We start from the raw sequence: 12,946 nt of genomic DNA on the forward strand, positions 1-12,946 counted from the left end.
GTAAAGTGATTTAGTGCACACATATACTAACTTGTTGTGTTGTCACATGACTCTTGTAACATCCAACCATGTGCTTTGCTAGTGGTTGGTTAAGTATCTCTCTCGTTGCTGAATAAAAGGCCTTTGAAACGAGGCTTAATGGGAAAACTATGTCTTGTGATCATAATCAGAAAGCTTCAGGAAACAAACAAGCCTCATTAAACAAGACGGAAAAGCCTGATATTCATCATTCTCTGGGTGCCACTTAGTGTGTGTTCGTTGTGATGGGTCAACTGCAGAGGTCTCATTTGGTGTACATGACAAAAAAAGATGATTTAAGTTAATTTCCTTTCATCACAAATGCTCAGTTTGCTTGATTGCATGGGATAATTTTGATTCATCTTTATATTCTGATTAGCAATGTTCATTACCACTTTTTTCAGACTGATTCCAGTACAAGTACGGCACTCATGAGTAGTCACCAGTCACCAAATACATTTGATACATACCACTTTTAAAGGAAGACCTATATATCCCAATATTAGGGATAGACCGATTATCGGCATTTTGACGAGTTTCGGCAACAGCTTTTTAGAAGAATTATACGGATAATAGATTATTTTAAAACTGTGTTAACTTCACTTCACTGATCCTGGGAACTCTCTGCACCTACTGTTTTTGCTTATAATTAAAATTAATAAAAAAAATTAACATTTCAGCAATTTTGAAATTTTGGAAAACTTAAATTTTTTTTTTTTTTTTTTAAATGTACTGTAGAAAAGAATAGGGAAGTATTTACTTGTTTAACTTTTTAAGACATGCTAATGATCCTGGGAGGTCCCTGAACTCTTTCTTAGAATTAAAACAAAACATTTGACTAAGATTTATATTTAAAAAAATAATAATAATAAATATATATTTTTTTTTATATTTTGCAAATCTTACAAGTTCGATAAACACAGGCTTTAACAATCAACATTGTTGGAGTTTGTGTGTGTGTGTGTTTTTTGTTTTGTTTTACACCAATATAGTGAAAATGAATTTGGGCACCAAATATCGGTTATCAGCTTCTTTGACTACTAATAATTGGTATTGAAAACAACAACACATCTGTCTATCTCTACAGAATATAACATTTTTCCTTAAAATTGCATAAAATTAATGGCAATTTTCTATTCTTCTAATTTTTAAATACTGGTATCGGCTGCTGTTGCAGTATGATGAGTGGTATCGGTCTGATACCGATATCTGATATTGATACTCGCCCATCCCTAGTGCTCAGTCTCTCTGACTGTTTTACTTCACCAACAACCCTCCTCTTCATGACCTTTGACATTTTAGTTACATTTTCCTACTTCCCCCCAGTGTTGTCATCTGAGAAGTAAAGAGAATGCCAAATGATGGAACTAGGAATGCAGTTTTTGAGTAATAAGCACACACACACAGAAAACACAGCGAGGGGAGCTGCAAGAAAACTTAAAAGTCAATGACTCAAGCTTGAGTCAGATATTTTTCCCAGTTTAGTCCCACCACCACATTGGAAAATGTGGACACGGCAAACACGAGTGACTCATAATTCCCCTTGCTTTAGCTCGCAACTATTGAGGAGAACATCCCACTGCTGTAATGCAACAGCTCAGAAAAAGATACCTCCCTTAGGTCGATGTGGGTGTAAAGCAGGTTGATGTCAGATAGAAAAAGCTAACAAACCCACAAAGGTATTAGCGTAGCCTTAAAATGGTGACTGAAATAAAGAAAAATCACTCTGCCTTTTTAAAGCACTCTTACGATTCGGTTTAATCCATAAAGTTGAAAGTAGAGAAAGAAAGCTTTTTCATGGAGCATATTTGAATATTATTCACAATTGCATTGCACACTGAAAAAAAAAGCAAAGTACGTTGTGCTTTGTTCAACAGAAAGAAAATCAGAAGTTACTGTTCAAAGTCTACCCATACATTTTAAGCTTGAAATTGTACAAAAGTTAAGTATTGCATATAACATATTTTACTGAGTCTGTTTTATTTCAGGCATTATTTAATACAATGGCTCATTAGAATGTCATTTTGTTAAATGCATTTTGCATATAAAACACAGATTCCCCCAATAGTGTATTATTGATATCCAAATACAATGGATGGCATACACAGTCCTCCTTACCTGCTGCTGTGTTGTTTGATGCATCTTATCAGCTGACTTTATTTCCAATCTCAATTGATGAATCAACTCATCTCTGCTGCTGACCTGATAAGACAAGAAGTAAAAGACACTCTGTGGGGAAACAAAAATAAAAAGGGACATGTACACATAAACCAAGTGAGATATGTACCTCCAAGTGACAAGCGTGCAGTTTTTCTCGGCACACTGCAAAGTCGGCCTCCAGTGTATCTTTGGTGTGAATAAGTTGACCATGCTGGCTGTTCACATCCTCCATCTTGGCTCTTAGATCATCCCTCTCCTTACCAAGGATCTCCAAATCTTTCTCCTGGGTAACCAATAGAAAAACAACCAAATTGTTAAGCCACTAAAATATACTCATCTGCACATCACATCAATCTAAATCTAATAGGGATGGTTAATACCACTTATTTTCAGACCAATAACAGTACGAGTACTCAACTCTTGAGGGACTCACCGATACAATATCAATCATCAATACTTTTGGTACATTTGATATATAAACTTTCCCATTAAAAACAGTGACAGATCATTTTAAAGAAAGACCTACATATCCCAATCTAGCATTGTTCCATTTTTCATTTGATGCACTGTAATGTAAATTTTCTATTCTAACTAGACAAAGTGCAATTTCTGCAGAAATTGCGTGGGAATGCTGAAAGCTGAATGCTATTAGCTGAATGCTAAGATTTGAATGCATGTGCTTATGAAGTCAATTGAAAGATAAATTATATGAAAATTGTACTTGTAGTTAAATGACAAATTAATAAAAAGAAAACAAACTGCCTAAGGTGGGATTTAATCATTTCGGAGAAATCACAATTCATTTCCTGATATGATAGTCAGTTGGTATCGAACCATCAAATATGGTCCAAGCGGGATTTGAACCCAGGTTCTCCACCATGGATATATTTGCAATGTACAATTGGAGGTGGAATTCAAACCTGCAACCTCCTGCTTACTGGACAATCCACTTTACCAACTGTGCCACCGAGCAGTATCAGACACCTGCCAATGATGATTAGTTGTATGTATGGGAGTGGGCGTGGAAAGTGCTACTTCAATGTCAGTCCCATTGAAAATGAATAAGGAAAAGTTGATAGTTAACGTTAAATTGTGCAAATACTGTAAGTAATTTGGAATCAGACGATATATACCCTGGGAGGCGTGGATTTTTAAAGCAAGTTGAAATTTGAACGGTGTAAATCAGAAGTATTATGTGGGAGTTGTTTCACTGCAAAAAAGTGTGGAGAATAAAAATCACAATAACTTCTGCATTCCCACAATTACTAGTTCCTGATCATAAACCACCACCATTACGATACCTTGAAACCAATCACCCATCACTAGTTATTAGCATAAAATGTGCAGCTTGACCACTACTATTAATCTACTACAATATCAATGCACAACTTTGCAGTATTTATTTCACAATTGTTGTGGTTATTGTGGTTGCAGGTTGCAGTGATTGCTGTGTCTTGTATTATGAGAATGGTTTTACAAGTTGGAGAGGCTAGTAAAAAAAAAAAAAAAAAAAAAAAAAGCCACTCTCCTGATCTCTATAGATTGTCCAGCCTTACTAATATAGTGTCCATTGAATGTTTTTATCATTCCATTGATTTCCCAGTCATTTATTAGAAGAATAATATAAAGCCTGCTCAGTATTTACCTTTTCCTGATAGTCAGTCAACCTCTTCTGAGTCTCATGGAGCTCCTCAACAAGAGTGAAAATCTTTAGCTCCTTTAAAAATAAAAAATAAATAAATAGCTTCTCAATTTCCCATGGTTCTCCATTGTCAAAGTAAAGGGGAAAACAGCTGTGTGCACAATGTGAGATCAAATATTCATGTTATTGGACTTGTGTTTTAAGATAAGCGCAGTGGTGTGCGGAAGACAATCTATGCAGCAAAACTGGTGTTTATGCTTCTCTTGAAATACAGTGCGTCTGACAACTGCTTTCATTATGTCTGTTTCCTTGGTAAGCTCCCCTGATTACCCACTTTTACCGAAGGACGCCGCGTGTGTGCCGAGCAAGCGTGCCTCTGCGCACGGCTGCGTACCCTTGACTTTGCTGGGGAATGTTATTGATTTCTTTATTTCATCTAACCGAGTTCACTAGTCTGCATGTTATCAAGATATTTCTGTGTTCGGGGGCAGTCGTCATATCTGCAGCCATGTATTGCATTTTTTTTTTTCCATTAATGGATTTTTAAATTGATTTTTAATCTCACACATTTTTCAAAAGATCTTCAAGCTTTGAGAAAGTGGGAATTTACTTCACGTATATATTGTAAAATACAGTAGCATTAATTTTAAATTGACCACAACTAAATCCAAAGTGAATAAATAAAGTAAGCTTAGGTGAAATGTGTACATTATTAGTCAATGCATTTAGTGCAAACTTTCAAAACCATTCATTGTGATAAATTGAGCCAACTGCTGCCTTGCACTTTCCATCTCCTGCTGGTTCGGAGTGATCCAGGGATTGTTTTGACTAGTGTTGAGGGCTCATTTATAACTGTCCGAGGGGATTGATGGAGTTAACTTGGCTCTTTGAACTCTCACCTTTAGAAGTCAGCAACCAGGCTTTTTTTGTGATACACTAAACCACAGCAACTTCAGGGGAGGGAATGAGAACACACATTCAGCAGTGTATGCATAATTTGAACTAGGAATGTTCAAAACACAGATATTGAGGACCAGTACCTCAGGTACAGTGATTCTTAGCCCTGTGAGACGTACCCCACCAGTTTCCTATGAACATTATTTTTTTAATGAAAAATAAAATAGGATTTTTTTTTTTCAAACTCAAGACAGGTACAGGGTTTACTGGTGAATAAAATGAACAGGGAAAGTAGCCTTTTCATCTAATCACTTTTCATCTTGATTTCAGAAAGTGTTGTGTTCCTGCCAGCCCATCGCAAGTACCGACACTTACCAATACGAGTCTGGTATCAGCCCGTAATCACCCATCTCTAATTTTAATCATAACTTTACGGAAGGTTGAGTCTTTGTTAACATTGTGTATAATGACAGCGCAATAGGCAAATGAAACGATGACCAGGGTATTTACAGTATATCGTATGTGGCGTTAGAACTACATACCGTAAACGTGCACTATCCCTGATAAATCTTAAATCTCAGCTTCATTTATCTTTGAGTAGTGTATGTGCCTCAATTCCCAATGTGAGCGCGTGATAGGCAGAATGAATGTTGATAAACACCAGAGAATGTCGTGTCAAAACAGACACCTTGTCAAAATGACACGCTAACTAGGTCAATCACAAAGTTTAAGGAGAAACTTTGGAGTAAGAGCTTTGCTTTATGCATATCTCTGCGTGCGGATGTCTACGCGCATGATAAGCTCCTGAACGAATCGGCGGGAGGGGACCGCCGATATCGAAGGTATTTTTAAATCAATGAGCACTTAAGTGTATCTCGGTCTCAGTGTGTTTGCACGTATACACGCACACAACACTCAGCGCAGACAGAATCCCTACTGACAGGCAATGACAAGATAAAGAGAAGGAAGTTGAAAAAAAGGTGGGGTAGAGGACGACAGGAGGGGGTGTAACAATATTTGTACAGTTGGGGGTGCGGGTGGTGACGGGGATAAAAGGGAAAAGTGTCAAGGCAAGGAAAGAAATGAGCAACAAAAATGATGGCACGAGAGGTAAGGAAAGGAAAAAATAGTTAAGCGATTCTGATAAATATCATCATTGTGAGCAGGACCAAGTCCAGACTTGAAGATCTGAACAAAACTTCAACAATGGCGCGTATGTGCCATCACAATGCTCCTTCTGACGCCTTTTAGTCTCCCCGCCACTTTAGTCTGTGTCACATAATGCACAATTTGGCTCTTTTCTTCACTCTGCTTTGTGGAGGAAGTACTACATGTGCATGCCTCTAAACGGAAGGCTCATTGAAGACTGCAGACACATAGGAATGGATTAATGTTAAGGTTGATAAGTCAAAGATATCACACGAACCAATGTAACTTTTTCATATGTTGCTGGAAAAATCTAATCAGCCCTTATTTGAATACTCAGGAAGTTAGGTATGTAAAAATCTGAGCTTTTTTTGTTGTTGATTATTTAAAAAAAATATATATACTTTTTTTTTTTATATACAACAACAATAATAATACACACACAAATGTTTTTTTTTCTTTTTCTACATCCCTCACAATTGACTTGGGAGCAGTCTGTGGTGTAACGGTAACTACACAGTGCATTCCGCCTCACATTTGTCCACAATGTAAAGAGGACATTTTCACGAATTTATAAATGTAAAGGGCTACCAATTTTAATACACATTTCCTCAAAAAATGTGGGGGTCATTGATCTCCGCATTGCCATTTTGCCCAATACCGAATTAGCCACTGGCTAGCTTTTCACCTCACAGTTGTGAGGGTTGGGGTTTGAATCAGGGACCTATGTGAAGCTTGCATGTTCTCCTCGTCCTTGAGTGGGTTTTCTCCAGGTACTACAGTTTTCTCTATCCCAAACAACAAAAAAGAGGTTTCTTAGAATAACTGAAGACTTTTAATGGTCCGTAGGTGTGAATGTGAGCATGAATGGCTGTTTGTCTTTATGTGTCGTATGATTGGCTGGCGAATAGTTCAGGGTCTACCCTGGTTCTGTCCCAAAGACAGCTGGGATAGGCTCCAGCAAACACATGGCCCTAGTGAGGATAAGTGGTAGTAGAAGATGAATGGATGGGATCACTTGGAGACCATAGACCCTCATACAGGCACATTGCAATAGCCACAGAAATCAACATTGACCACATTTCTCTAAATACATTTTTAATGATAATGCAAGCAATAAAATTGAAAAAAAAATCTCTTGAAATGAAGTAACTACACAACAAGACAGTGTACTTGAAGATGATTGCCATAGTAAGATTGAGAGAGCTACTAATAGACATGGTGAACCATAACAGGATGAATCATGATTATAACAATGTAGTGCATGAAAATGATTTCATTATACAAATATTTTTAAAGGAGTGAATCAGTTGAGTACACTCCAGTCTTGAGTGTTGATTAGAATTGTGAAGTATAAGCTTTTTAACATGTAGTCTCAACAGTTACCCCATCCTGACGACTGTCTGTACAAAAATGGAATGAAGAAGGCATGGCGTGTGTGAATGTGTGACATGTTATAGTGAGATCATAGAAACAGCAGTTTTGTGCATTAAGCAGGGCCAGATGTGAAGCAGAAACTGGATCCCTGGACTGAAGGTAATGGTCCATCCATTGGGTTAACAATCTAAACATGATGGACATATCTTACTGTGCATGCACACTGCTTGTGTGTGTATTCAAAAAAGGAGAAATAATGTGAAAACACCAAGTATCTGCCCAAATGGAATTCTAACACAATATAAATCACAAGCAAGAACATTTACTTTTGTTCTTTAGCAAAAAGAGTACAGAGTGAAAAGGTCAAAAAAGTGCTGCAGCATAAAAATTTGTCAGGTAGAAAAATCTAATTTTGTGTCATTTTTTCCAGTAAGGCTCTAAATATCAGTACATTCCATTAGCCATTATCTAAAACCTTATTATCAACTCCACTTTAGAAATAGACAATGTCTGTCAGTATTACATTGGGAAATTAAATATTTAACTGAATTGCTGCACCTGTGTGACCCTCTTATCAGTCCTGCTGTGACAAAAGACAGTTGATTACATTAAAGTGAATATTATGTTTCATGTGAATCCTGCACAACTTTCACATTTTTGTATTTGCTGCTTAAGTCTTTGTACTATGACATTGTCTACTCCATTGTCCATTCTACATTGAATACGTAAAACAGTGGTTCGTAACCTCGTTGGAGGTACTCAACCCTACTAGTTTCCTATGCACATTCACAGAAACCCTTCTTTTTTTTTTTAAATACGATTTGTATTTATTTACCGGGAGCGAATCTGTCTCTCTTCACCTTGAATTGAGAAAGCATTGTGTTCGTCTGTTCCCCATCTCAATGCAGTTTAAGGAAGTATTCCTTTAGTTTTGCTCGATAGCTGGTTGTGTTGGACTAGAAATGCTCAACTTGGCATTGAAAATCATGCAGTTAGGATGCTGACTCCCATTGCTCAAATCACCTCAACTCTTTCTTTCACAAGTCATTCACTCCCTGCCATTTTCACGGAAGCAACCTCCTTCACTCTTGGCTGTTTTAGTGGATTTTGGCTGCTTTTGCAAGGCCCACAGAATATTGTGGTCTATTGCTATAAAAACATGGAACCTACCAAAAGAAAGATTCTCTTCTTGCATCAGGAAAAAAAGTATATTTCTATCTGTTTCCGTTTTGCAGCAATTATCATTAGAATATAGCTAAGTTTCATAATTATTCACAAATCTATTTAAAACACTGGGTAAAATAGTCTTTTGCAACATGGCCCCGGTTGATCTATTATACTCTACTGGCACCTGCTGGCCATTTTGGTAATAACTACTATTGCTTTAAGAGTTCTCTTCAGTTCAGAGGCTGCACCAAAGTCTTCTGTATGCTTTAGCATAAAAAACATAAAAAACGCAAAGATACGTTTTTGGGAGTAAATGAGTTAAGATAGAACCCAGGGGCAGTAGCTGAAATGAAAACAGCAGAGGCCCAAGAATTAAACCCTGTGGAGCACCAAACGTACTGTTATACATGTCAATTCATATTGCACCTATTCGTCCGGTCACCTTTTCTTTTGGCTCGACATAGTATGAAATGATTGCACACAACATATCATCACAACAGCCACTAATGAGTGCGCCAAATTCCCTGCAGCACAGATAGGCCAAGCAATGGAGTGAAATCACCTGCAGCCAATGATTGCCAAGCGGGGCATATCATCACAAATCATACAAAGTCGGGTGTGTGTCTTGACTGCTGCCAAACCCTTGAGACTAACTCACCAAACTCATGGGATTTGATTGACCCCAGGTTAAGCGCCACTGGCCTAAAACCTTGTGAACAAATACATATCATTGTCAACAATACATGGCCAACAAAGGGAATCAACCCTTGTCTTGGCTAACTGTTCTAGTCAGATGACAAGGTGACACAATAAAGTTATACAGCATTTGAATTTGAATAATTACCTTCTTTTCAGTGTTGCAGTGCACATTAGTCGGTTCCTGCTGCAGACACGCCACCTCTTTACTGACGTGCTCCGACTGTTCCTGGATCTGCTGCCTCATCTGCCTCTCTGCATCCAGACTGACATGGGCCCAATCCAGGGTTGCACAAATGTCGTTTACTGCACGCTCGCTTGTCTGTAACTGAGGGCAGCAACAGATAAAGACAGGCAGCCGGAGAATATGTTCACTCTGTTAAGTTGTATGCTTTTGAAGCGTTTCTAAAAAGCTTAGGGTGCAGCCGGCAGCCAGCCGCAGAGAGGGTGATCCAAACAAGGAGAGGCACACAATGAAGTACGGAACCGTTACAGCTACAAGAGGACAGAGATGAAAGTAGAATTTAGGCATGCTTGCCACAGCTCTGTCTGCTCTGTCTCCATAGCAGTGAAAAGGAAGATCATAAAAGCATTGTGTCAGGCCGAGGAACCCGACAGTTTCTGCTTTGACTGTGGACCAATGAAAGCGCAAGTCAACAAATCATAAAGTTGTAGGGCCCTATCTTAAGTGTGCTTCTGAAACTTTGGGACAAGATTTGTGGTGGTAATTTTTTTCTTCACTTGGATTGCCTTTAAGCATCAGAAACAATTGAATTTAATTAACTCTGGTCTATGGAAAACCGCAGGTCTTTCATGTAATGTCACCCAATCAACATAAGCTTGCGTGTTTAAGTTTATGTGCATGCCACACATTATTGGTGTTTCTAGAAATTGAAATCAGCATCATAATTCTATTTGGAGTAACAATTTGAAAGATGAATAACCATTATACTGTTGACTACATAAACAGAAAGGTTCATTTCTGGATTTACACTGACATCTGCCATCATACAGAATAGTCAGTCATCAGTCCTGCCACTGAAAAGATCACACGGTATCCAATTGCATTATTTCCAATTAAGTGAATGAAAAAACGTTTTATCACATTTATAACAAAACTATTCTCCAATATTAAACAGATGATTAAGCTCCTATTTTTAGTCACTGACATTAATAATAAACATAAATAGTATCTGCGGTGCATGAGATCTACTGGAGGTTTATAGCCTGAACAATATATATATATATATATATATATATATATATATATATATATATATATATATATATATATATATATATATATATATATATATATATATAAAACATCTCTCTATATATAAAATCTCTAAAAATAGAGTCATGAAGACATAACATAGGTTTATGTTTTACTATTAATAATTGTTACCTTCTTTGATTAACCTCCTTGATGGTTTCAATCAATACATAATTTATGAATACTTAATTCTAAAATCTTTGGCTAATCATGCTTGTTATTACCATTGCAATATCATTGTCTTGAACTAAAGTAGTGACAGCACTGCAACTAAACAGTGCTAACAAAACACATAATGTATTATCATTTAACGCAATTGTGATTATGTCAACTATCAAATTTATAATTTAAATGTATCACAACAATTTGTTTTATAGACGAATGTAATGTAAATGGCACAAATAATACATCTTGCTAACATAATTCAAAATTATACTTTTACTGAAAAGTAGAACTTTAGAATATGTTATCTTATCTTTGATTATGTTATTTTATGTTGCTTATTATGTTAATTATTCTGCCTTTTTTCTACCTCAACCCTTTAAATTGTCCGTATGTGTGATAGGATAGGATAAGATGTTCAGAGAACGGATAGTTGGTTCTTTCCTAATATTTCCTTCACACACCACTGATTTCCCCCCATACTTTCAGCAAAGCTACTGAAACCCAAGCTAACAGGTTCAGCGTGACGAAGTGGGGATGTTCCCACTATGTGAGTGGATGACAAATGACTCGTCGGGCACACAATTTGTCTCTGATTGGTTGTTTTCCCTCAGGTGCCGTGTTTTTTGTGTGTGTATGTTGTTTGTTTGTTAGTCATACGAGAGGGACAAGATGGTTGCTTTTTTTCATAGATTATATTATTAATGTACCACTGACAGTTTTAACTAATATTAGAAAAAGTGATTATTTAATGAATTGTAAATTCCCCCTTCAAGTAGCATGGCATGCACAAATTTGCTGTAAACATTGGTAACGAAGGATTGATCAACGACAGCTTCCAGTAAATGGTTTTATTTGAGTCTAAAAAATACCTGGAGGGACCAAAGTAGGTAGAAGAAATATTTTTGGGTAAGGCAGAAGGAAAAAAGGAGAGAGCTAAAATTGTAAAGGCTATTCCATTTATCATGCGTATGACTCTTTAATGTTCCCATTCATTACTTTTGGTTCTCTCTGGGATGAGGGCCACAGTGGACCAAAACAAAAAGGTAAGTATGAGGCACACTAATTTTGGGGAGAAGAAAAATACAAAAGAAAGAAACAAATCTACTTTATGCCTCAGTGACAGGAGCCTGATTTCTAATAGTACAACTAGCATAGCCTCTGTGAAGGTAAGATGGCGGCAAAGAGTTATTAAATATGGTGAGAAAGGGACAAGGGGAAGCTGGAGGAGGAGGAGGAGGAGGAGGAGGAAGAGGAGAGGTGGGAGAAGGGATGATTAACTGTGAAGGAAGTAAAAAATTAGGAGAATTCCCAGATGCACCTGACTGGATTTGATTTAGATAATGTCGTCTGAATCTGTTCCTTACTTATGCGCAACGTTCCTTCTCTTTGTGTGTTTGTTACCCACTTGTCTCTGCAGTGCAGACAGGCTGGCTTTAAGGTGTGCTTTGTCTTCAAGCAGCTGTTGTGTGTTTTTCTCATTCAGTACCATGGTTCTCCTCAGCGAATCCTGTGTGGCCCGTAAAGACACCGTGGTCTCTTCCAGCTGCTCTACATTTGCATCGCTCATTTTAAGCTAAAGCAAAGACAGAGCAGTGGGTGAGGGGCCGTCAGAGACATAATTCAGGATTACCACTCTCTTATACGTAACTAAAGGCTCTCTTACACGCTACTGAAACACTCTTACACACTGTATTCAAACACTTTTATTTACACTGTTACTCTAAAATACTACTGAAAGGTTTTTTGCAGTACTAACTTTCACACACACTACTGAAATGCTCTCACAATTGAAAAGCTCTCATGAAAACATATTTCAGTGCTTTATATTACTTCAATATGTATATTATATTAGTTTTGTGTGTTTGTGTGCCAAAGTGCTTCACTCAGAAGCCTCTGCATACTCTTTTTTGATTTTTTAAAACCTGAATATAGAAATCAATGAGCTGCCACAGAAAACATGAGCAAAAACACTTTTAAAATAGTAAATATATGAAATATATACCATCTAAAAATAATATAAAATAAAATAAGAAATGTCTATTTGAGGTCTCCTCATATTCTTGAAATTAAAGCCAAATCAAAATTAGAAGATTAGTAAGTGATGGCGATGTGGCGAAAAAGACTAGCTTTGAAAAACACTTCTTGCCAAGATGTGCCATTTACTTGTTCCTCATGACTCTTCGTGAGCAGAGAACATAACTAGACATAATACAACACTAAAAAAGGTATGATAACGATATGAATCAATGACTATAATAATCAATGCATATGACTGATGTGTTTAGTAAGAATGGATGGGGACGGGTTACTAATAAGCCATGGCTTCTACCCGTCAGCCCTTCTTTCAGATGTCAATGTTGCAAATTATATGATGTGATCGTTGTAACCTGTAATAATGTGTC

The 12,946-nt window shown here is 37.1% G+C and overlaps 1 protein-coding gene across 2 annotated transcripts in view; it reads right to left on the reverse strand.

The window, feature by feature from the left end:
• Nucleotides 1-12,946, reverse strand: part of LOC147155590 (uncharacterized) — a 144,172-nt gene that overhangs the window by 45,558 nt on the left and 85,668 nt on the right. For both annotated transcript variants that reach the window (XR_015092119.1, XM_086066231.1), the window contains exons 7-11: nt 11,950-12,117; nt 9,252-9,431; nt 3,824-3,895; nt 2,306-2,461; nt 2,137-2,220 (exon numbers count right to left, since the gene is read on the reverse strand). Coding sequence is in view for 1 of the 2 variants with exons in the window: in XM_086066231.1 (XP_085922357.1) it covers nt 2,137-2,220; nt 2,306-2,461; nt 3,824-3,895; nt 9,252-9,431; nt 11,950-12,117 (660 nt within the window). In the remaining variant the exon portion in view is untranslated. The remainder of the gene's footprint in view (nt 1-2,136; nt 2,221-2,305; nt 2,462-3,823; nt 3,896-9,251; nt 9,432-11,949; nt 12,118-12,946) is intronic.

The sequence above is a fragment of the Leptonotus elevatus genome, chromosome 21 (genome assembly GCF_054856555.1).
Source record: "Leptonotus elevatus isolate MCC_2025b chromosome 21, RoL_Lele_1.0, whole genome shotgun sequence".
Classification (NCBI taxonomy): Eukaryota; Metazoa; Chordata; class Actinopteri; order Syngnathiformes; family Syngnathidae; genus Leptonotus; species Leptonotus elevatus.